General features: G+C 36.6%; 1 protein-coding gene across 1 annotated transcript in view; it reads right to left on the bottom strand.

Annotated features, from left to right (window-relative positions):
* LAMA2 (laminin subunit alpha 2) overlaps positions 1-19793 on the bottom strand; it is a gene marked incomplete at its 5' end in the record, with an annotated part of 457095 nt that extends 437302 nt beyond the window's left edge. Inside the window, one exon of the mRNA XM_012554936.2 lies at positions 19551-19793. Within this exon, the coding sequence (XP_012410390.1) occupies positions 19551-19793 (243 nt within the window). The remainder of the gene's footprint in view (positions 1-19550) is intronic.
* Between the last annotated feature and the right edge of the window lie 7584 nt (positions 19794-27377).

The raw sequence follows: 27377 nt of genomic DNA on the forward strand, positions 1-27377 counted from the left end.
TTTTTTTGGGGGGGGGCGTATGTGAATATCCTGTTTGTCATTATTTGATCTGCCTCCAATTTTGGAGTCTAAAGTTCCTGGAGACACTTTTATTATTTTAAAACAAATGTTAGTATCATTGGAAAAACTGACATCAGCTCTGCCTTTGTTTCCTCTTTTGATAAAAATCTCATTTGGCTGAAAGATTACCTGTGCATTTTCAGAAAAGAAAGTTAGGTACCAACTGTGCTATTTTTCCAGTGATAGGGATAAAATGTCCTGAATGCTTTCTCCTTTCAGTCCTAACGCAGGGCTTTTACCAGAACAGAGCTAAGGGTAACTGATGTCCCTGGGCTCCCCTTCATGGGGTGCCTCAAAGACATTAGTGAGTCCCGGCAAATTTTAGCACAGTGGCTCTGTGAGTAGAAAGAAGGATGTCAATACATTACATTGCCCAGAATACCATTTCTCCTCATTTTGCTACTGTCTGAATGATTTATCTTCCTGAAGTACCATTTACAGGCCTCTGCCCAAATTTAGATGCTCTTTCTATGGTCACAAAGAGTTTCTTCTGCCTTTATTTAAACGGTCCATGTAAGTAGCTTGGCCTTGTTAGCAAGTATCACAGGCTTAACTGAATTAACCAGTGGAAACAATGTCACAGCACCCAGACAACACAATGGAAGTGCTGAAGACAAAACTGGTTGCTCTGCTTTTGACTTTTCTCTTTACATTTGGATTCCATCAGTTCTCTGATGTTTTCAGCTGGCCAATGTCTCAAGAAAAATGTGTGTCCTTTGTTTAGCATACAGTGCTAGCAATAAGACTCTATCCATCTTCTGCAGACTGGACTGGTTTATCTGTGACAGCAACTTTGAAGTCATATATTATCCCATGCTTGTTTCGGAAATCACTAAAAGGTTAATTGAAAGCCTCAATGGAAATATTTATCAAAACTTAGGGAAAAAATGAGTAGTGAAACATTGCAACCCTAGTAATAGAGTCCCTCATGCTAAAGAGTGAATTCCACATTATATGAGACTTCATCTCATATACTTTGGACATGTTATCAGAAGGGACCAGTTCCTGGAGAAGGACATCATGCTTGGTAAAGTACAAGGTCACTAAAAAAGAGGAAGACCCTCAGTGAGATGGACTGACACAGTGGCTGCAGCAACGGACTCAAACACAGCAACGATTGTGAGGATGGCACAGAACTGGGTAGTGTTTCATTCTGTTGTACACAGGGTCGCTATGAGTCGGAACCAACTTGAAGCATCTAACAACAACAACACTGGAAAAGAATTACAAAAGGGACACTTTTTATAAACTAAAGCATGAACCCCAAATATTTTCTGTCCCTATGCTGATAAAAATTCTTATTTTTATTTTAACAAGAACTTAGCCATAATTATTGTACAGGGAGAGAACTCTGTTCCCCTAAAATCTGTTTCTCTGACATGTTTCTGCAAGACAAGTTTTTTTTTTCTTCCTAAATATAAGTTTAAAATTGAATTTGCTCATTCTGAAACTGTTTTACAGCTCAATACAGCAGCCTCTCTGCTCAATTTATTCAGAGCTTCAGTAGCTGAAATAATCATGGTGAGTCAAAGCAATCGTTATAAACAAAACCTGTCTGTTGTCACTCCCTCCCAAGTTTTTATGGGTCAACCATGCAGTTCCCCAAATGGCTCACTGCTTTTCTCTCTCTCTCTGCATCTCTCTTTCTTCCTGTAACCAAAACTTTGCTTTGCTAGAAATGCCAAGGTTATGTTTAAGACACTTTAAATTTCTGCAAGTATATCTATGCATGCTTTAGCATATATTAGTTTGAGCCATATGAAATTGCCATTTTTCTTTGCTAGAAATAATCAAGTATTGGCAATTTCATATGACTCAATCTAATACTAGGTTTGGTTTTAGAAGGCACTTATTGAATGAAAAAGAAAATAAATAATTCTGATTATTGAATGAAGCTGAAGCACAAATTACACAAGGGAAATATAATTTTCTAACTTGTAATCTAGCCAGGGTTGCTATTCTCCTTTGCAAAATGAGTATCATAGGATTTTTGCTACCATGATTAGAATTTAAACTGTATGGGTTATGTGCTTCCCAGGTAGCAGAATTCAGCAAAAGTTATTTGTGTATTTCCAGTGAAAATATTTGGCTGCATGTTGGTCTGCCACAGTGCAAAATAGTACACATCCTCAGGCTGAAATGCTTTGCAGTAGATTTTTCTCCAGTTCTCATTTCATAGCAGGGACCTGGTAAAGCAGCTCCTGATATCTTTTTAAGTTTGCTTGTAAAGTGTAATCATATCCGTTCCACTCCTGGGTTACTTGTCTCAAGGACTTTTAATGATAGCTCTAGTGTTGAGAAAGTTTCCCTAAGGATCAAAAGCTTATTTTAATAGCTTGTAGATCCTTTGTTATATTTTCAAGTATACTTCTGCAATAAAGATAATAGTATATTATCTTCCTTGCGTGAGACTGATTAACTGACATACCCTCAGGGTTTTCCCAGTAGACATGGTAGATGGCATTTAATTATCCAAACAATGTCACACAAACTCTTGTGTTGTTGTTTTCAGGTGCTGTCGAGTCAGTTCCAACTCATAGTGACCCTGTATACAACAGAACGAAACACTGCCTGGTACTGCAACATCCTCACAATCATTGCCATGTTTGAGCCCATTGTTGTAGCCACTGTGTCAATCCATCTCCTTGAGCGTCTTCTTTTTCACAGACCCTACTTTAGTACCATGATGTCCTTCTCCAGGAACGGGTCCCTCCTGATAACGTGTCCAAAGTACATGAGGCAAAGTCTCACCATCCTAGCTTCTAAGCAGCATTCTGGCTGTGCTTCTTCCAAGACAGATGTGTTCTTCTGTCAGTCCATGATATATTCAATACTCTTCATCAACACCATAACTCAAAAGCATCAATTCTTCTTCAGTCTTCCTTATTCATTGTCCAGTTTTCACATTCATAGGAGGCTATTTAAAATACCACAGCTTGGGTCAGGTGCAACTTAGTCCCCAAAGTCACGTCTTTGCTTTTTAACACTTTAAAGAGATCTTTTGCAGCAGATTTGCCCAATTCAATATGTCGTTTTATTTCCTGACTGCTGCTTCCATGGGCATTGATTGTGGATCCAAGTAAAATGAAATCCTTGACAATTTCAATATTTTCTCCATTTATCACGATGTTGCTTATTTGTTCACTTGTGAGGATTTTTGCTTTCCTTATGTTAATGCATAATCCATACTGAAAGCTGTAGTACTTCAAGTCCTCTTTGCTTTCAGCAAGCAAGGTTGTTAATTAGTCTTCCACCAGTCCTGATGCTGTTCTTCTTCATACAGTCCAGCTTCTTGGATTATTTGCTCAGCATATAGATTGAATAAGTATGGTGAAAGGATGCAAACTTTCCTGCTTTTAAACCGTTCTTTGCAATGTTATCCAAAATTTGTTATGATCCACACAGTCGAACGTCTTTGCATAGTCAATAAAACGCAGGTAAACATCTTTCTGGTATTCTCTGCTTTAAGCCGAGATCCATCTGACATCAGCAATGATATACCCTGTTCCAAGTCCTCTTCTGAATCTGGCTTGGATTTTTGGCAGTTCCCTGTTGATGTATGCTGCAACCACTTTTGAATTATCTTCAGCAAAATTTTACTTGTGTGTGATATTAATGATACTGTTCAATAATTTCTGCATTCTGTTGGATCACCTTTCTTTGGAATGGGCACACATACGGATCTCTTCCAGTCAGTTGGCCAGGTGGTTGTCTTCCAAATTTCTTGGCATACATGAGTGAGCACTTCCAGTGTTGCATCCTTTTGCTGAAACATCTCAATGGTATCCCGTCAATTACTGCAGTCTTGTTTTTTGCCAATGCCTTCAGTGAAGCTTGGACTTCTTTTTTCAGTACTATCTGTTCTTGATCATATGCTACCTCCTGAAATGGGTGAATGTTGATCGATTCTTTATGGTACAATGACTCTGTGTATTCCTCTCATCTTCTTTTGATGCTTCCTGCATCGTTCAATATCTTGCCCATAGAATCCTTCAATTTTGCAACTCAGGGCTTGATTTTTTCTTCAGTTCTTGTGATCAGTAGTAGATACACATTTAAAAAATGGCTTATTGGACCTCAGGGTTCACTTTGTAAATTGGGATGATTATAAGATTTGCAATCAGAAGATTTGGACAGAATTGGGACCAGAAAATAATGCTGAACATTTACCAGCTAAGTGACCTCAAACAAGTTACTTAACTTCCAACTATAAAATGAGGATAACAAAAATTTTAGCTTCATGTCTCCAAGGTTGTGGTGAGGATCAACTGGGAGAGTGTATGGCAACATGCTTTGCAACTTACAAAGTACCACAGTCAAAATGGTCATTGCCAATATTATTAATAACAATGACAAAAGCTCACCCACTAATCCTCTTCCTTTTCTTGGGATTCACATAGTAACTGAAAGATTTAGCCTCTATTTTGGTAATTATCAAATAAAACTGATATGGTACCATCAAATCTGGCATGACCTGCTATCCCATCATGGGATGTTTCCTCAGAACTTCAGACTTGACTTTAAAAGCCACGTGATGAGTTCAATGGTTCAATTATCTAATGCATTTAATTGTTCCTTTTTTACCTCTTTTTATAGATGATAAATATTGTTCCTGCTTCATAATTTTGTGTTTTCAAATCACTTTACAATTGGGACCCAGATTACTTATAACAGTGTATATGATTCCCCGTCAAAGACTTTTACCGTGGACTTTTGCTATGGTAAGTCACAATGAGTATAAGAAGTAGAACTTGTTTTACCCAGCTTTCTTGCTATTCTTCTGTAAGTTGCTAGCATATTTAAATGCTTGTGTGTTTGACTCTATAATACTTGTGAGTAAGAAAGGCATTATCAGATGTAAGCTAGAGTAAACAAAGATTCTATATAATATTAAGTCTTATTTGGTCCTTTATGGATTTCCTTAAAAGATGATAGTGATTTTAGTAATGACAAACAGTGAAGTGTATGAAAACATACTTATCTTCATACCGAAAAATAAAAATTCTAAAAAAATATGAAACCTGAAGTTCATTATTAAATCAAAACTGACATAGTTTTGAGGAGGCCTAAAAGACTACTAGCTTAGTAAATTTAAGGGTATAGGTGGCTGTGTCCTTTGACAATGGGGTAGATGTTGTCTATTCACTCCAGACAGAATTTTACCTAAGTGATTAATAATTAAAGTAACAATGTGAAAGAATTAGCATGAGCTCAAATAAAAAAAAATTAAAAATATACAAAGTTTAAAAAGTATTGAAGACACAAACAATGTATTTGCCTGGTATTTTAATTAATATTTTTAATGAAATTGTAACATGGGGAATTTCTGTATCTCTGTCTGATATTAATTATCTACAGCTTGGAGAAATAAATCTCTTAGAAGTCAATTAAAATCCTGGTTTTCCCAACCTTTCTTATTATGTACATACAGTTGGTAACTATTTTCCAAAAATATAATTTTGTTATTGATTATTAATAGTCATACTTAAAGCCTTCAGAAAAGGATTTATTTATCACAGTATTTGAGAAATTAATTTAAATCTTAATTATGTTATTTTAATGGATCTCAAGTCTGTGTAGCACGGCACTATGTTCTCCCTTGCAGAGATGCAGATATGGATAAAGAAGTGAGAGTGAGGGATTCTTGATGGAGCATTAAAGCTGTGGTCAAGAAGTGAAATATTTATTTATATATATATATATATATATATATATATATGGAGCCCTGGTAGCACAGTGGTTAAGAACTTAGCTGCTAACCAAAAGGCAGGCAGTTCAAATCCACCAGCTCCTCCTTGGAAACCTTATGGGGTAACTCTACCCTGTCCTATAGGGTCACTATTAGTCAGAATCGACTGGACAGCAACGTGTTACACACACACACACCAAAATATATATATACGATTCTTGAGCAGTTCAGGCCTCTCTTGTTCATTTCTAAGAGTAACCCACGTGGACTCATTGGATTCTGCCCTTAAAACTCTCCTGTTAAAAAAATCTTGTCCAATTCAATTTTTCTGGTGGCCATGAGTTAGAATCTACTGGACAGCAACTAACAACAACAACACTCAATTTTCACTGGCCTATTTCATATGGCATGGCCCCTGGGACACCCACACACTAGAAGACTCATTCCATAAGCATGCCTGAAAAGAAAGTAAATCTGATGGCTAATGCACACATTGGATGCAAATTAATATTTAAAAAGTTTCTAAAAACTACAGCGTCTACTGCAATGTGATTCTTATTAAAATCAAATCAGATACGTGCTTCTAGGATCCGTCTCCAATTCACTTCCTTATCTATTTAAAATAGTTGTTTCATATCCAACTATTTCACAGTGGAAAATTTAGAGGTAATATTTTAGGAGCCTAGGTAATACAAATAAATAAATAAAAGCTTTAACAGTTATGCCTATAAATTAATATTATTCTATTGGGAAGAAGTATTGGTCAGTGAATCTTCTGTTTTAGGATTCATCCTTGAAGAAAATCTGTAAGTTTAGGGGGAGCTCTTTTGGGAACAACTGAAAGGGAAGGGCTTCTGATGGGGAACTCAGCGTGGGTTACCCTCACTATAGTATTTATGACCACATCGCCTGCAGACCATGTGAAAGCAATGACTAAAAATAATAAAACATAAGACATATAGGGTAATACTTAAACAATAAAAATACAAAATAAAATAAAAATAAAATGATTAAAAATCAGGTAAAATGGTTTTAAAATTTAAGCTAGGATAAAATAAGAAGAGAAAGTTGGCTGAGAAATAAAAACATTTAAAACAAACTAAAAGAGAAAAGAAAAATTCTGATATGTAGCACAATTGGAACCCATAAAATTCTAGAAGCAAAAATAAAATATATAAAAACACTCTATGAAAGAAGTAAAAATTATTTACAAGGATAACGTTTGAGAAGGAAAAAACTATCTGAAAAATGTGAATGTACTAAGATACAACTCTTCAAAGCAGAAATTTAAAGATATTAAAAATATAAAAGCAAGATAAAAAGGATATGAAATAAGAGTTAGAGTGAAGTCAAAAAAATTAACTAGATTTAAAACGGAAGTAGTTTACCTATCAAAAAGAAAAAAAGTAAGTAAGAAAATTAGTTTTTTAAAAAAGTCTAAAATCTTAAGACTAAAGCCCAGTAAACTCAAAGATGTTAGAATAGCCAAAGCAGGGACTGCTGGGGGTGGGGTGGGGACTTCTGGGCTTAGAAGTGCCCAGAAAGTTTTCCAGAAGAAAACTCCAGACACAGAAGAAAACTTTTGACCTGTACCTGGCTGGTGCTCTGGAAGTACACCATCTGGGTTCAAATCACAGCTCCCAAAACTACCAGCTGGTACTTGGCTTTTCTGGACCACATTTTCCTCAGGTGTAAAAATGGTAAGCGTATTAGTACATAAACGTTTATAAAACCATTAGGACAGTGCCTGCCATTAAGTAAACGTTCAATAAATGTTAGCTATTATTAATTATCTTCCTGGCCCTAGACTCAGCCCACATTAGCACTTGAGGCCCTCACCTGTTCCTTCTGGCCCTTTGTACTTCAGCAGGCTTGCAGTTTTCTGCTTTGTTTATTCTCTCTGTCTTGTTGAGTAATTCCTGCCACCCCTAGTGCTGATCTCACAGAACAGTATGGGCTGGTTCTGCCCCTTCCATGCCCCTACTCTCTTCCCAGCTAAGCCAGATCAGTCATTCCACAATTAGACATGGGTTTAAGACAGCGCTAGTTATTAAACCTAGAAAATTTGCCATCCTATTGAATAGGTTACAAGGGGGTGTTCATTGTCACAGGTTGCATAATCTGATCTTCGCTATAGCAATGTGAACTGGTCAGGGCAGATTTAGTTAACCTCTCTAAGGTCCTATGGTTAATAATTGGCAGAGTGGTATCTGAAAGTCAAATCTAGTGAATACTGTAAACTACAGCATGTTGCACCCTTCAATCTTCTACAACCCTGGACTTCCTTAATAAGCTTAACAGAAGCTGTTCCTTCTGCTCCATTCCATTAGATCCTGGTAGACATTATTTCATAGTGCTAGATAACCAGGTCACTTAAATTTTCATATTATCGCCTTCAGATTTCATTCCCCTTTAGTTTCTCTTGCCATCTTTGTTTTTCAACAATACCGTATTAATTTAACAAGAATTTGCTGATACTTTCTAAGCACGCTTATTTTGGGGAGGGAGGGTAGTTATAAATGAACAAATCTGTCTTGGAAGAAGTACAGCCAGAATGCTCCTTAGAAGTGAGGATGGCGAGACTGCATCTCATGTAATTTGAACATGCTATCAGAAGGGATCAGTCCCTGGAGAAGGATATCGTGCTTGGTAAAGTAGAGGGTCAACGAAAAAGAGGAAGACCCTCCATGAGATGGATTGACACTACTGTAGCTGCAACAATGGGCTCAACCATAGCAATGATTGTGAGGATGGCACAGGACCATGCAACGTTTTGTTCTGTTATACATAAGGTCGCTATGAGTCAGAACCGACTTGGCAGTACCTGACAATAACAGTTATAAACTGGTTAACAGAAAGGAGGTGCTATGGATTGAATTGTGCCCCCCCAAAATGTGCGTCAACTTGGCTAGTCCACGATTCCTAGTATTATGTGCTTGTCGTCCTCCATTTTGTGATCTGCTTTAATTTTCCTAAGTGTTGTAAATCCTAACCTCTATGATGTTAATGAGGCAAGATTGGAGGCAGTTATGTTAATGATGTAGGACTCAATCTACAGGATTAGGTTGCATCTTGAGTCAGTTTCTTTAGAGATATAAAACAGGATGGAGCAGAGAGGAGAAGGACTTCATACCACCAAGAAAGAAGCACTGGGAGCACTGCACGTCCTTTGGACTTGGAATCCTTGCACTGAGAAGCTGCTAGACCATGGGAAGATTGATAACAAGGGTCTTCCCCTAGAACCAACAGAGAGAGAATGGCTTCCCCTGGAGCTGACACTCTGAATTTGGATTTCTAGCCTCCTACACTGCGAGAGAATAAATTTGTGTTTATTAAAGCCATCCACTTGTGGTATTTCTGTTATGGCAGCACTAGATAACTAAGACAGGAGGAATATAAATCTTCTTAATTTTATTTTTATTTTGTTACAAAGGTATAGTATTCAAATATAAAAATGCAAGTGCTTTAAATGAATTATTTATTCCACATCTGTAATTCCAAAATGTTTCAAGTGCTCTGTGTACTCCAACTGAAGTGGAAACATTTAGTTTTTTGCAGGACACCATGAAAACGTCATTATAATAAGGCACTTTCATGAATTTGCTCCAGGTACTGATTGACCCCATGTTGGTCAATGTGCAAATTATTTCTAGAGTAAGAAAGTCTGAATCGCTAATAATTATGTTCCTAAATCTCTGTCATAATTGATAGCAATTAATAATACCCTGCTGCTTCTCCCTAAAGGAGCAAATGCAAGTTTAGTTTCTAATTTCCATTTCCTCATTTCAGTATAAACTCACACATGCAATCATGTTATACCCTTAACAGTATTACATCAAAGGAGAGTCTCTGAAACATTTTTCCAGTATAGTATTGAGTTTGTTTCTTCATTCTCAAGTATTTGCAATTCTAAGGATCACCATAATGCCAGGTGATGAAAACAGGAAGAAAAATATTCTGTTTTTATATATAAAATTCTGTCACATAGGACATCAAAATAATATCAAAGCCCTACACACAGTATACAAAAAAAAAAAAAAAGCGTCTTCAAAAATTAATGATGGTTTCTCTAGGGATTTTTATGCAAGCCTGCCATGTTTCAAAAGCAGAATCAAAGTAATCTACGTTCTATCTGAGTTACAGTCCAGGAGAGTAGGAAGGATTGTAGTAAGAAAGGAGAGGAAATCATATGTAAATAACTGAAGGTCCTTGTATGAGGAAATTGAAGCAAAGATCTCTATGGTAACCATGCATATTTAGTTAGCAGTTTAGTGACAACCTAAAGAAATTAAATAATCCCCAGTAACAGAAAGGGGAGAATCTCACATAATGGAAAAACATCAATTACCATTTGAACTCTAGGACCCCTAAAGCAGTGCCATCTATGCAATCCTATCCTTCTCAATATTATCAACACAATTCTCCACTCTCTGCCACTCTTCAATCATGTTTGATAACCTAGTTATAATTCAAAGTTTATTTACTCAACCACAACCAGAGTTTCTGTCCACCAAAGCCTATCATGTTTCCTAACAAAAAAATGTTCAGTCTCTTCAGTTAGAGGTAGTTAGAATGACTGATGCTCTTTCTCTAAATAATTGGTCCTCTTGTCTTCTCCCTCGTGGGTTTGAGGAGAGTGGACATATCTGAACAATAAGCCAGGAGTAGGGACATCAGAATCACAAAGAGTACTTGTTTATAATATAGATATAACTTCCTAAACTCCTCCCAAACCAACTGAATGATAAGCTCTGGTCCAAAATAAAAAATCTTTTATTTGCCCTCTGGTGATTTCCAAGTAAAGCCAAGTTTAGGGAGAACCCCTGCTCTACCCATAGCTCTCAGTGGTGCCTTCAAGTGGCAGTTCTTGTGGGCAGTTCTCAATCCTACCTTGGGGCAAATGCATTCAGCAGAGGCTGCACTTGGGCTATAACAGTAGCTTTTGATGGCGTTGTTTCCCTGTGTGGCTACTGGAGAAGTATCTCCATGTAGCTGCTCCCACAGAGCTGTTCCCTTTGGATGCCTCAAAATAATGGAGACCTCTGCAATCTGATGCTTCACACTCTGAACTCCTATTATGGAGCTCAGTACCATTCTCTGAGAGCAGGGCAAAATAGGCTTCCTCCTGAGCCCTGTCTTGACATAGATGATACAAAATTACACTTCTAAAATGAAACTCTTAAGGTTTTTGCTGAAAGCCTCCTTCTGTTTACAGCCTGGATAAAATACATGTAGTGTCCTACCATCAGTCCTCCATTTATCCATTCTTTGCTAGGCCCTGAGACTTGATACTCTGTAATTATGTCATAGCTCAGAGTGAGCTTCTTTTCTCCCTAGGAGTAAAAGCCCAGGATGCTAGACTGAAGAGCGACATCTCTTGACCCCACATGATTAATATTTATTGACTTATGGCAGGCAATGTGTAATGAAGGGGAGCAAAGGGACTGTGCCAGATAGCGGAAGAAAGAGGGTGGGGGTGGTGGGATCAATAAATAAAGCTGAAGAAATAAGCAAAGATATGATAGCGTTAGGGTGCAAGAGGTCAGAAGGAAAGGCTAGACATTCTACAATGATGTGGACAGATGGTAGTATTGGAGTTAGATTTAGAGCTGAAGTTCAGGGTCAGCATATACAAATGAGGGATTTATCTAAGGTATTTCTCAATTCTAAAATGATACACTTTTGGACATCACTTGAAATACAACCTTGTGGAATGTTCAAAAGTTTTGGAACTTGTCTCCAAAATTCTCTTAAAAAGTGAAAATGTAACAAACTTTAGACTCAGTAGATTTTATGTTATTGCAAGGAAGACTAATTTAAATTAATGTTCTACCCCTGAAACATAAATATTATTATGTAATTACTGTGTTATAATTGAGACATGTTTATTTCAGAATTCCTTGTTTCACAGGTGGCTTTAAAAATGCTGTACTTTTATTTCTCTTCTTAGCTGACTTAAATTTCTATTTAAAAGATATTATGGAGGTCTGAAAGCAAATGATTATCCACTGGTTAGTCACAAATAATCTGTCAGTTTGTTGTACTGTGGTAGCTTGCGTGTTGCTATGATGCTGGAAGCTATGGCACTGATATCTCAAACACCAGTAAGGTCACACATGGTGGACAGGTTTCAGCAGAACTTCCAAACTAAAAGACCTGGCAATCTGCCTCTGAAAACTAGCAAGTAAAAATCTTATGGATAACAACAGAATATTGTCTGCTACAGTGCTGGAAAATGAGCCTTATTGGAAGGCCCCCAAATACAACAGGGAAAAAGCTGACTCCTCAGAGTAGAGTCGACTTCAATGACATGGATGGGCAAAAGCCTTCTGGACCTCCATTTGCTGCTGTAGCATGACTCAAAATGAGAAGAAACAGCTGTCAACATCCATTACTAATTAGAATGTGGAATGTACAAAGTATGAATCAAGGAAAATTGAAAGTTGTCAAAAATGAAATGGAACACTTAAAGATTGATATCTTAGGCATTAGTGAGCTGAAATGTACTGGTATTCACCATTTGTAATCTGACAATCATACGGTCTACTATGCTGGGAATGATAAATTGGAAAAGAACAGCATTGCATTAATTATGAAAAAGAACATTTCAAGATCTATCCTGAAATACAATGCTGTCAGTGGTAGGATGATATCCATACACCTACAAGAAGACCAGTTAACACAACTATTATTCATATTTATGCACCAACCACAAATGCCAAAGATGAAGAAATTGAAGACGTTTATGAACTACTGCAGTCTGAAAATGATCAAACATGCAATCAAGATGAACTGATAATTACCGATGGTTGGAATGCGAAAGTGGGAAACCAAAAAGAAGGATCAGTAGTTGGAAATATACAAAAGAGTTGTGCATATAAAAATAAATGAGTGATGCCATCTCTTTAGTATCCCCAAAACTCAGACATTCCGTCTAATCATTAGAAAATATCAGGGAAACCCAAATTCACACATATGCTACCGAATACTGGACCACCCACTGCCATCCAGTCGATTCCGACTCATAGCAACCCTATAGGCCAGAGTAGAGCTGCCCCATAGGGTTTCCAAGGAGTAGCTAGTAGTTTTGAACTGGCAATTTTTATGGCTAGCAGCCGAGCTCTTAACCACTGTGCCACCAGACTAGTACTCTTAAAATTATCAATGTGATTTAAAAACAAGGAAGACTAAGAACTGTCACAGACCAGAGGAGACTAGGAGACATGATGACTAAATGCAATGTAGTATCCTGAATTGGATCCTAGAAGAGAAAAAAAGACATTAGTGGTAAAACTGATGAAATCTGAATAAAGTCTGTAGTTCAGTTAATAGTAATGCACTAATATCAAGTTCTTAGTTTTGGCAAGTGCAATGTGATTCTGTAAGATTTTAACCTTAGGGGAAGCTGGGTCAAGGCGATATGGAGACCATTTGTACCATACTTATAATTTTTATGTAAATTTAAAGTGATTTCAAAACAAAAGATTTTTAAAATGCATATGAAATGTGCATCTCTTTAAAACAGATTATATAATTAGGGCCAAGATTCCCAATACTGACAACTAGAAAAAACCTAGACAAAATATACAGAAATTCCTGTTTGCTAATGGACCACATAAACCACAACCTCCACCAGCCTGAGCCCAGAAGAACCAGATGGCTCTGACAGAGATCACAATAGAGGGTCCCCGACAGAGCGGGAGAAAAATGTAGAACAAAATTCAAATTCACAAGAAAAGACCAGACTTACTGGTCTGACAGAGACTGGAAGAACTTCCTAGACTATGGCCCCTGGATACCCTGCTCACTCAGAACTGAAGCCACTCCTGAAGTTCACCTTTCAGCCAAAGATCAGGCAGACCTATAAAACAATGACACACATGAGGAACATGCTTCTTAGTTCAATCAAATATACAAGACAAAATAGGCAACCCCTGCTGAAAAGCAAAGACAAGAAGGCAGGAAGGGACAGAAAAACTGGACCAACGGACACAGGGCATTAGGGGTGTAAAGGGAAAGGGGGAGAGTGCTGACACATTGTGGGGATTGCAACGATGTCACAGAACAATTTGTGTATGAATTTTTCAATGAGAAATAAATTTGTGCTGTAAACTTTCACCTAAAGCGGAATAAAAATAAGATAAAAACTCCTGTTCGAAGTTCTCTGAGAGCTATGAAGATAGTAAAGAAAAGCCTGCTCAGTATCAAGGAGAAGGCAGACATCTAGAGAGGTGATCCATGCACTGACTGCTTTTGTCCTGTGGATAGTTCTCTGTCCAGGAGACATGGCAGAGAGACGTAGCAGCACTTTTGACAGCCTTGCTGTCAGTTGAGGACAAAAGTAGGATTCTAGGACCTGTTTGGATGTTGACTTTAGTAAAACCCACACACTTTGATTGGACTTCAAAGATAGGCAGCCTAGGTATGAGGGTGAATTAAAATGTAAAGGGCCCTGGTGGTGCAACCATTAAGCACTTGTCCGCTTACAAAAAGTTGGCGGTTCAAACTCACCCAGCAGCTCCACAGGAGAAAGACCCGGTGATTTGCTCCCATAAAGTTTACAACCTAGAAAACCCTATGGGGCAATTATACTCTGTCACATGCAGTTGCCATGAGTCAAAATCAACTCAACAGCACCTAATGACAACAACAACATCGGGTTACAGCACAGCCTTGAGTCACCTGAGTGCCCCAGAAATCTGAATCCCTGAAATTTTATAAAGATTACCAGATGGGTATTACCTGGCCGAAGCACAGGAAAATCCTTACAGGCTGAAGATAATATCATCCTAAGCCCTCAAGTTATTTCCACAAATACCTTTTCAAATACAACCTGGCACACAAAGATAATCAGGCATATGAGGATATAAGACATAAAAAAGAATCAGCAGAAGAAACGGATAATAACACATATCCAAAAGGCCAGATATTAGGATTATCAAACAAAAACTCTAAAATAATTCTTCCTTTATGTTCAAGGAGACGAAAATTTCAATATAAAACTAGAAACTCAACTTCGATTTGGAAATGAATCGACGAGAAGTTCTAGAAATTAGAATTAAATTAAGAATTCTATATAGTTGCAGCAGAGATTTTACATAGATAAAGAGAGAATTAGTGAACCTGAAGTAAGCCAGAACAAAATATCTAGACTGGAGAACAGAGAGCCAAAAAGGTGGAAACTTCTGCAAAGAGAGGGTAAGACACATAAGAATACAATGAAAAGTTCCAAACTCTTTTTAATGGGAGAAGCAGAGAAGAGAAAATGGAGGCAGAGACATTATTTGGAGAGTTAGTGTCTGAATTATTTCCTAAACCCATGAGAGACATCACTCCGCAGATACAGCGAACCAAATACATTCCAATCAAGAAAATAAAACAGTATAATCTACAGTATTGCCCAATAAAATTTTCTAGAATGATGGAAATGTTCTATTCTGCACAGTCCAATATAGCAGCTGCTAGACGCATGTGGCTACTGAGCACTTGAAATGTGGCTAGTTCAACAGAAGAACTGAATTGTAATTCAATTTAAATTTATATTTAAATGACCACATATGACTAGTGGCCATTGTGTTGGACAATGTAGATCTGGAGCATCATAATAAAACTATGTACTAAAAAATAAAGATAAATCTTTTAAAGAAATCAGAGAAAAGGTACTTCAAAGGACAACACAGAGCTATCTTCTCTACATAACAAATGGAATCCTGAAGACAATAAAATGTGCTAAAAGAAAATAATTACAAACCTAGAATTCTATATCCAATAAAAATATCCTTTCAGAATGGAGATGAATTCTGTAATATATCTAGTTTAACCCATAGGCCCTCTTGGAGATTAATTTACATATTAGCCTTAAAACTTTCGAGACACTAAGAGTTGTTGATAGTTTCCCTGATGTCTGCAATGTGCCTTCTTCCCAGGAAGATAACCACACTCTGGTGGTGCAGTGGTTAAGTGCTTGGCTGCTAATCTAAAGGCTGACAGTTCGACCCCACCAGCTACTCTTTGGGAGAAAGATATGGCAATCTGCTTCTGTAAAGATTACAGCCTTGGAAACCCTGTGGGGCTGTTTTACTCTGTCCTATAGGGTCACTATGAGTCAGAATTGACTCAGTGGCAATGGTTTTTTAGTACACATTTTGGCTGTAGCACTTACAATATCATGTTGTATTAGCTGGTTTATATGTTTATTTCTCTTACTTGACTGTGACTTTTCTGGGAAGTTTTGGACATAAACATTTAATAAATTTATTTCAGGTGCAGTCCAAAACTACATCATTTTGAAACTAATAAGAATAAGATCTATTTTACAGTCAATTGCCTGGAAAATATTTGAAAGAAGCACCCAAAACTTTTAGAATATTCTCAAATGTTATATTGTTGGTGATATCCAAAATTATATTACTTAAGAACTGAAAGATGCTTTTGTACAATTCAGGTATCAAACTAACTCATGTTTTAAGGAAATTCAGTTTTGGATAGATTATGTGACTTGCCCAAGGTCACAGCAAGAATAGTGCCAGGACTATGACACAGGTCTTCTGATTCCTAATGCCATATATATTGTTCTACATCATGATGTTTCGGGATTAGGACTCTTTCTACTTAGACTAGGCTCAGCATCACTATGGTTTGTCTAAACCATTTTGAGCTTAGCAATTAGCAACTTTGCTATCAGTGCAAACTATCAACTTCCAGCCTTTCCAGAGTAATGGAAGAAGCATTACTTGGCAATCAGGAGTCTTACCAGTTGAACTGGGAGTCCTAGAGAATACCACTAATTTTCTCTGGGTCTGTTTATTCCAGTGCCATTCTCAATAATATGTTCCACAAATAAGCTCTATAAAGTGAAGGTATAGCCTAGGAGAGTTTTGAATTTAATTCTTATTCATAAATCCTATCATTCCACTTTAAATATTTTGAATTACTTACTGTTCCTCACCTCATCCACTTCCCTAGGAGAGACAGACATAAGAAAACATGTCACAGGGAAAGTTGTAAAAGTTGTTCTTAATAGTCACTATCAATTCATTGTTTTTAGTGCATATTGTCTAGAAATGAAAACAATATAGCTGGTTAAACAGCAAACAAACATATAATTCTGCTTGTTCCATGTCGGTAGGTTGCTGTGGTCTAATCACCATCATTGTAGAGAGAGTATGGTTTGCTTATTTGTGTCTAACTTATACTTTACATTCTTAATTATATATGTTTATATTGCATTAAGAAATATAAATTTATGAGTTGGACCACGCTTTTTAAAAGGTCAAGGATAGCTTTAAAAATATTAGATAATTATCAGTCCTGGGTAAACACTGGAATCAGGAGACAAAATATAAGCATCCAACTCAAATATATTCTCTCAGCATTCCCTCCCTACTCTCATATCCTCAGGCCAATCTGGCCAGGAATTGGATGCCTCTGGGCATAAAGCAGGTGGAACAGCTGTTTGACTCACTGCATTTGACTCCTTGTCCTTTGGAAGATTGAAATCTCTGCTGATTGTACCATTTGGAATTGTTGTTGTTTTTTTTCCCAAAACCGTATTTTCGAATGTGGGATTTGAAATATAGTGAGGCAGTTGTATACATTCATAGACTAAGAGTGCCAAAATGGAATATGATAGATTTATGTCAAAAACCTTTTTCTCCATAGAGTTTAAAGAAATATCCCTAAATGGGATGTGGTGAGCATAATAGAATGTGAATACAGGTTTTCTTAAAATGTGAACATAAAAGATACTAGCCTCAGATGTGTGGGCCGGTGAGGAGAGAATAGCAGGAAAGTATAAAGAGAGACATACATGAGCAGGTAGGATGTACATAAGCAGTATAGATCACATATACTGAAGGGAGATAGGTTGTAGAAATATAATAAACAGGTATTAGAGAATCCAAGAGAGGCACAAAGTCAAGGTGTGGGTGTCTTCCGGGAGCAAAGTAACAAAAACAGCAGCAGCAACAACAACAAAATACAGTCAATACGGTCGATTGTCCATTTTTGTGGCAGTTATGTTCTTTAAAGTCACTGTGCACAATGAATTAGTGAACACTGTGTCACTGATCCTGGGGAAGACACAGGCTTAGGTCCCTGCAAGCCTCTGGTCAAAGCATTTCCATTAATCGATCAAAACATAACCTTATTTTCTGTGTGTTTCTGTTTAAAGATATTTTATTTAACATATATTTCTATCAAATTATTAATTATACATAGTATTTCTTTATAATAAAATACTAGCCAAGAAGGGTTTAAAATTTTCCTGATCCTGAGTAACACGACCGTAAATTTGTTTGGCTATCACCCTCACAATACTGTCCATTATGCTTTTTTAATCTGTCATCATCTCATGAATCCACACATTTAGCCACTTTCCCATCTTTTCCATAGCTTCATCATACACTATAGATGTTACATTACATTTTTCAGAGCAGCCTCACAAGCAGATCAATGACTTTCCTCTTCTTTTTTCTGGATGTACTGTATTGTTGATTCATTAACACTGAACTTGTGGTCAACAGCACTAAAACTTATCTAACACATATTTTCTCCATAAGGTATATCATAGCCATCTTGAGCTCAGAGACACTAAACAGCACTTCAGCACTGTTTAAGGGCCATTTAAAACAGAAAAATCACCAACAAAAAGCACAAAAATGTGAAACGTGTGGCATTAAATAGATCACAAAAAGGAAGCTTGTTTACAATATCAGAGCTAAAACAAGAAGTCAGAGAATCACCTTGTTTGACCTCAGCTGGGAATGTGCACGCCAGGCAACACAAAGTTTTCACCACTCTGCGGATGCTCATAAATGGCCTGAAATCATTGTGAGTGTTGATTTTGGGATAACAAATACATTTTGGCAAGTAGGCAAATTCACAAATACAGAATCTTCAAATAATTAGGATCAACTGTAGTTAATATGTACAGAGCACTTAGTGTGCGCCAGCACTGGTCTACATTCTTCAAATATAATAACTCATGTAATCTTCTTGACAATCAGGAATAACTACTGAGATAATAACTAATGTCACTGTTCCCGTATTTATGGGGGAAGACACTGAGGGACAGAGAATTTCAATAACTAGATCAAGATCACACAGCTGGTAAGAGGTGAAACCATGTTTTGAGTTTGTGGCATAAAACCAATAAATGCATCTAAACCCTTAGCCACAGGATAAAAGATACTACAGAGAAACAAAACACCTTTGAATAAGCATATACTTTAGCTTGCATATAATTGAGACCTGCGTTTGCTATACATTACCATTCAGCAAAGCCTGCCCAAAACGGAGTACACCCCGCTGTAGCCCTGTGTCGTAAGAGCAGAACATCATTCAAAGACTGACAGATTTCCTTGAGGTATCTTTTATTGGGTTCCTTTGTGTGGAATGTATTTCTTTATAAATTTGCCTCTTTCATCTACATCCTCAGACCAGAGTACACAAAAATCCAAGGCTTTGGCTTCCTGTAAGGTCTCCAATCATTCTCTAATCATTAACAATCCCAATTGTCAGGAAATCCTCTTTATATGTAAAATTAATCATTGACTTTCTGAGTTAAACCCATTTCCTCTTCTGTGATCTGTATTGGAGATAGGAGACACATACTTGATGAAGGTAGTTAAAATTCTAATCATCTTGGATTTTTCTTTTTTATTTAATAACTCATTTAAATGTACTTCTGCTAAATCCTATTTTAAAGTCTCCCTGACATTAATTACTGGTATATTCAAGTCTGTCTGACAGGCCTACTTTGCCATCTTACGTGTACTTACGGTGAGTTTTCTCATCTTACCTCTCCATTTTCTAAAGGGTGTATCTTGGAATAAAACGAAGTGCAGATGACCTCATCATCTTTGGCATAGGATGGTGGTCCAGTGCGGGGATATATATTGTAGAGGGTTAGGCACTCCGTGTCAGTCACAGCATGATACTGCCATGGCTTGTATTCAACATCATCGAGAGAGCGTTCCAAGATCCAGTTTCCAGGCCTAGGGGAGTTAGCCGCTTTCACAATCACATATGCAATCTGGAACACCTGGGGAAGAATAACAACCACAACATAAATTTTAATTCCAGAGTATTCTCACCATTATATGTCAATTAGAAGGCTAAATACTACAGTAGATTTTATTTCAGACTTTATTTTATAGCTTTTATGATCTCTAAAATGATTTTACTATTACATATTCATAAATAATAAGTTTTTTGCTAAAAAGAGATGTTTCATATTGACAGCTGTGGCTTTAAAAGAAATGGGTTAAGATTGGACTTTAACTCTCTAACAACTCATTGACATCATTTTACCTGATTTTTAAAGTTCCGTTATAATTATTATCACCCAAAACATTTATTCCATACCAATTTTCTCACCCTACTCTGCTAGAGACTATAAAATATGAGATATAAATTCCATGTGTGAATAGTGCTTGATAGTTTAGAAATCAAATTTATTTCTATTACTTAATCTTCACAAAAATTATACCATTTAGATGGATTCAGTGTGGTAAATGGAGCTTTGGAGGCACAGTCACGAGTTCAAATTGTGGTTCCAGGATTTATATTACTCTGGGCAGATTTACATTGCCAACTATTACCTCCCTTTTCTGCAAAATTAAGGTCAATAATGAGTAAACTACTGAAAGAGAGCTTGGATTAAATGAGATAATATATACAGAGCATCTGGCACAGCTCTTGGAATTACTCAGTAAATGTTGATTTTTTTATATCCCAAAACAGAAAATAATAAAGAAAGAAATTAGAATGATAGCAGACAACTGACAGAAACTAGAATATATTCAACGAAGATTTTCTGTTTTGAGCCAGACAAGAGGTAAACATGTGGAAAGAAAGGGAAAATGAAGAAAGGTAAGTCAACAGAGTTGCAATTGAGGAAAATGTGACAATCCTCTACGTTTGAATCTACATAGAATTTGAAGTCATGAAAAAGAAATATTCTGGATATTTTGTGATAGCGCATATGTGTATCTTTACCCATGGAAATCCAAAAGTTCTTCAAACCAAAAACCAAACCCATTGCCATCAAGTCGATTCTGACTCATAGCAACCCTATAGGACAGTGTAGAACTGCCCCATAGGCTTTCCAAGGAGCAGCTGGTGGATTCATACTGCTGACCTGTTGGTTAGCAGCCATAGCTCTTAACCCCTATACCACCAGGGTTTCCCCAAAAGTCATTAGTGACTAAAAATAGTGCACAGATACTATGGAGGGACATTTATGGGCAGTATTCTAGGTAAATATGTATATATACATATATATTTTAATGTATACATATATATATACTAGTTTAAATTAAAGTCCTTTCCTTCCATGAGGAGCATGAAAAGTAGACTAATAAAAAAGTATATGTTACTGATTACTAAATGCTATTAGATATGGGAAGTTTGATAGCTATAAATAAGCCCTGGGTGGTTGGGGTCAGTGGAGGGGCACTACTGGGAGGACAGGTCCACTGTGATGTGATTAAAGGGTCTTTTTGGCCATAATAGGAATCATGAAAGGAAGGTGCTATAAGTAAACTGTATTATTACCTTCATAGTTTTAACATGAGATCTTCACACATATGTGTACAGTATCAGTCACTGAAAATCCTATAGAGCAAAGTTCCACTTTGACACACATGAGTTGGGATCTACTAAAGGGCAACTGGTAAAGGTACTGGTATCTATGGTAAATTCTAAGGGATTCAAATTAAAAACATGAAAAGTTGGCGGAGAAGGAGCATAACACAAATGGCTCTGATGGTAGTCCTTTGAAATCTTTGCTAGAATGCGCACAGACTCATGTGCAGTGAGAGGAAAATCATCAGCCATCAAATGACTGAAAACAGAGCCTCTATTTGACTGGGACACAGGTGGAAGAAAGTGTAGTTAAAATATTAAAATGGTTTTGTACCTGTTGGTAAATCTTTGCTGCCCAAATACCTCCTCTCCCTGAGACTATATGGTTAACCCCGGTATAGTAAGGAACAGTCAAAACATCTGTTCTGATTGGTCTGGGCTTTGACCATTCTGTCTTATTGAATATCACTCCTGGAGGTAAATATTCATGAATTTGTATTTACAAAGTACAAATACAAGAATAAATGTAGATATACACACGTCTATGTATGTGCATATATATATTTGAATATGCTTAGACATATGGAAAAGGATACACGTGAAAGTATTAAAGCTCTTACCTCTGGGGTTCGGAGATGGGGAACCAAGTAGAGAGGAGGAGAGCTTTTATCTTTCTTCCAATACTCTGCTATATTCTTCGAATTAACATAAATATGTCTTACTTCTTAATAAAATTATTTTTAAAATAAATGAAAATTAAACTAAAATAAGTATAAGAGAAAGGACAAGAGTAGGAGTAAGATGGAACATATTGACTCAACTATCTTTATTTAAAATATTGGCTATTCCTGCATTTTTGGAAGTTATTTATAAGGAATTATGCCTTTTAGATATTTTATATTCAAACCTCTGTGATATTCTCACCCACATGGAACCTCCTTATAAAGAAATTCACTGAGAAATATACCGATTGATTAATCTGACAACACAGAGACAGAGTTCAGTCTACTGTAAAATATGAAGCACTCTGGTTCTAATTGCTGATAATCCTAAAGTATTTCTCACAAGGCCTGTAAAATGATAAGGAATAATAAAGGATATGAATAACTAAATTGTGAGCTCTTAGCGGGCAGGGATCATAGCTTTTATGTCTTTAAAGATGCTACAATTTTAAATGGCAATTGTTTTGAAACAGTGCTCATTCAATGTTTATTAGATTTAGCTGAATAACCAAATCTTCACTGTAACATGCTACCATGTTACTCCTAGCAGCTTTACACAGGTCTTTGCTGTTTGTTAGAGTCTGAATTCTGGTCAATGCTAGCATATTTCCAGCTTTCAATAATACTTAGTCACTTGCAAGAACTAAAGAATACATTGCTTGGGTGTTCATCCTATTGTGTCTCTATCAGCTGAGAAAGTTACTTAAACTCTTTTATTCTCTGTTTCTCAGTCTTTCTATTTCCAAAGCCAAAATCATGGAAGAGACAATGAGATAATATACGTAAAACATTGTATAATACAGAAAGAATCCATATAAATATTCTAAATTAGCATCTTTCCTTCCAGAAGAAGAATACACAGGTATTTTTAAAAGATAGAAAACAAAAACAGAAATAAAAAGTACACTGAAAATCACTTGTACCCAATAAGAAAAATTAACATACACTGAGGGTATGGGTAAAGAACTTTCTTTAGGAAGCAGCTCAGCAAGCAAATATAGGAAGAGGCCAAATTCTCTTGGAGCTACAGTGTGGATTTATAACGTAGGAACTACTGTGTAGGCTCTGGAATAATCGATGAAATCCATGAGAGAAATTGTACTAGAAACCTCACAGACTCTTTCTATAACTCAGTATAACAGCCGGCATTCAGTGACATGGAAAAGCAATCACTGTCTTGGAGAATCTTAGAGAAATTTCTTTTCAAAAGAAATTCTTTCATTTATTTTCTATGGATTCTTTCACATTCCATGAAAAATTACTTAAATTACTTGGTCTGTAGTATTTTTAATAAACTTTTAAAAATGTGGTAAACAGCATTATTAAAATACACAATCAAGAGCAGAAGGCTTCAGAAAATGTCAAAATTTTAACAGTAATTTTCTAAGCACTCCGAAAATTTAATGGTCCTAATAGAAAAATTATCTGATGTATCTATGCTACATTTTTTAGATTATGCCTTGTGTTTTCCGTAAAAGACTTTTCAAAGGCAAGGGTTCTAAAACCTTATTTCCAGATGAATAAAACCCCACTGTAGTAGCAGACAACAAACAAAGCAAACAACCCTTTAAAAGAAGTACTGAAATGCTGATTGCTAGGTTTCAACCTTACTTGCTGAAAGTGAAGAGGACTTGAAGCACTTACTGATGAAGATCAAAGACTATATAGGCTTCAATATGCATTACGCCTCAACATAAAGAAAAGAAAATTCCTCACAAATGGACCAATAGGCAACATCATTATAAACAGAGGAAATATTGAAATTGTCAAGGATTTTGTTTTATTTGGATCCACAATCAATGTCCACGGAAGCAGCAGTCAAGAAATCAAACAACATATTGTATCGGGCAAATCTGTTGCAAAAGACCTCTTTAAAGTGTTAAAAAGCAAAGATGTCACAAATCTGAGGACTAAGGTGTGCCTGGCCCAAGCCATGACATTTTCAATCACCTCATAGGCATGTGAAAGCTGGACAATGAATAAAGAAGACTGAAGAAGAATTGATGCCTTTGAATTATGGTGTTGGCGAAGAATGTAGAATATACCATGGACTGCCAGAAATGAACAAGTCTGTCTTGGAAGAAATACAACCGGAGTGCTTCTTGAAAGCAAGGATGGTGAGACTTCTTCTCACATATTTTGGACACATGATCAGGAGAGACCAGTTCCCAGAGAAAGACATCATACTTGGTAGAGTAGAGGGTCAGTGAAAAAGAGGAAGACCCTCAATGAGATGGATTGACACAGTGGCTGCAACAATGGGCTCAAACATAGCAATGATTGTGAAGATGGCGCAGGACAGGGCAGTGTTTTGTTCTGTTGTACATAGGGTCACTATGAGGGGGAACCAACTCGATAGCACCTAACAACAACAACAAGGCTTCGATGCACCTAAGATATCAATACATGATGCCCAGACGTTTTTCTGTTAGAGGCACTTTTTACTAATTTGTTGCCCAAAACGAACAAATAAACAAGCATCCAAAATGACTTTTGAGCTAATATAAAATGTTTTACACTGTACTGAAACAAATGGAACTTTCTATTTCATTTTCCATTGCTAGTCATTTGCATGTCACCTAACAAATATCATGTAATTACTTCACTGATGCAGCATTAAAGTAGATGTTCCCTCTGTCATAAGCAGAGCATTAAGAACTTGATCTTATTTTGGCCGGAGTTGGAAAACAGGGCCTTTCCGAAGAATGCTTCACTCCCAAAGTAACAAATAACATACAATGACCATCACATAGAGCTATACTTCCCAAGCTTCGTCATTCATGGCTGGTATAAAACGATATTTGTATAGCACTTGGGTAAAAGTGAGAGTCCTCATGAGTTGAGGTGAGAAAGCTAGGAGCTTTGGCCACTCCAAACATTACCCTAGGGCTAAGTACCATAGCTCACCTCTAACTCATGTGGATAAATCCAACAAACAACACAGATTTTTTTTTAGGACATGCATTGTTATGTCTGGATTTTTCAAAAATACTATTCTTTGCTATGATTCTGAGGAACCAAATCTATCCCAGTTTCTCTGTTCTCAAAAGAATCACAGATTTGGGAAAATGCAACCAAAGAGTATTGTGTTTTGGAGACTGTATTGATTATTTGAGTACCACTGGCCACAGGTAAAAGTCCCTGAGTATTGCAAAGTGTTTGCACTTGACTACTTACCTAAAGGTTTGTGGTTGGAACTCACCCAGCAGTGCCACAGAAGAAAGGCCTGGTAATCTCCTTCCATAAAGATTACAGCCAAGAAAACCCTATGGCAGTTCTAGAGCTAGAAACATCGATTATAAAGTTAATTTGAAGTAGCAAGCAAGAATAGCCAGGGAAACCTTGAAATGGAAGAGCAATGAATGGAGGGATACAATGTTAAATGAAAAAAGCAACATGGAAAAATTGCAATTGTTTACACTTAATTGTGTGCATGCAGAATCTGTACATGGATCAAGAGGCAGTTATTGGAACAGAACAAGGGGATGCTGCCTGCTTCAAAATTCAAAAAGGTGTGTTACAGGGTTGTATCCTTTAACCATACTTATTCAATCTGTATGCTGAATAAACAGTCCAAGAAACCAGGCTATATGAAGAACATAACATCAGGATTCGAAGAAGATTCATTAGTAACCTGTGATATGTAGATGACACAACCTTGCTTGCCGAAAATTAAGACAACCTGAAGCACTTACTGATGAAGATCAAAGACTACACAGCCTTCAGTGTGGATTATACCTGAACATTAACAACAAAAACCCAAAATCCTCGTAACTGGACCAATAAGCAAAATTATGACAAATGGAGAAAAAAAATGAAGTTGTGTAGGATTTCATTCTACCTGGATCAAAAACTAACATCCTTGAAAGTAGCAGTCAAGAAATCAAATGATGTATTGCAATGGGAAAATCTTCTGCAAAAGATCTCTTTAAAGTCCTAAATAGCAAAGATGTTTCTTTGATGACTAAGGTGTGCCTGACCCAAGCCATGGTCTTTTCAATTGACTCATATGCATGTGAAAGCTGGATAATGAAACAAGAAGAGAGAAGAGGAATTAATGTATTTGAACTGTGGTGTTGTGGAAGAATATTGAATATCCCGTGGGCTGCCAAAAGAATCGACAAATCAGTCTTAGAAGAAATACAACTGAATGTGCCTTAGAAACAAGGATGGCAAGACTTTTTCTTGCTTAATTTGGGCACATCTTCAGGAAAGACCAATCACTATAAAAGGACATCACGTTCAGTAAAGTAGAGAATCAGCGAAAATGAGGGACACCCTCAATGAAATGGATTGACTCAATAACAACAATAATGGGCTCAAACATAGCAAAGATCATGAAGATGGTGCAGGACCAGGCACCATTTCGTTCTGTTACACATAACATCACTATGAGTTGGAGCCAACTTGATGGCAACAATAACACCAACACTGTTTACTAAGAGGAATTCCCTGTTGAACTGGTGGATCTAGGCAGTGCTCATCAGTGGCAATTAGTATCCCCAAAAGGGAGTCTGGGGATATCCTGTGCATTGTGATGGAAGCACACAGAATCATCTATGAAGTATTTATGCCAAAAAAAGTGAACCTGAATCAGAGCAAGTCTCTAAATTTAACTCTCAGTTTTCAGAAAATAGAGTAACATTGGAGCATATTAAACAGCACTATCAGGATACAATTAGCAAAATCTAGAATATGACAACCTTACCTGGACAAAAAGTGTTCTTTTCTTTCAAAAAATAAATTGCAAGGAAATAAAAAATAATGAGTTTATAGATTAAGAGTGCATTGAGAAGTATGTCAAAGAAATGTAATATGTAATTCCATGTGCATCCTGATTTTATCAACCAACTGGTGTAAAGCCAGATGAGAGAAATTGGAAGAAATTTGAATACTAACTGGATAACTGTTAATATTTAAAAAGCAGTAGTTGTAATTTTTAGGTGTGACAATGGTTTTGTTTACAAAAAAAAAAAAAAGCCTTATCCTTCAGAGATACACAATAAAATATTTATGGAAAAAGTGATATGTATGAGATTTGCTCGAAAATAACTGGGGATGGAGAGTGGGTAGGATACTGATGACTGCAGAGCTGATTCAGAAGGGCCATGATTTATTTCTTGTAAGTGGGTTTGGGGTACATCTGAGTCCAGGTACTCTTCTCTATACTTCTGCGTATGTTTCAAAATTTTCATAATAAGAATAAAAATGATTTCTAATACATCTCATTTTAATAAACAAACAATTGTCTTTCATGTAATAATATTACAACTACTGGTAATTTAGTGTTGCTCTTATAGAGCAAACATTTAATGTAT

This window comes from Trichechus manatus, unplaced genomic scaffold (assembly GCF_000243295.1).
Source record: "Trichechus manatus latirostris isolate Lorelei unplaced genomic scaffold, TriManLat1.0 scaffold00002, whole genome shotgun sequence".
NCBI lineage: Eukaryota > Metazoa > Chordata > Mammalia > Sirenia > Trichechidae > Trichechus > Trichechus manatus.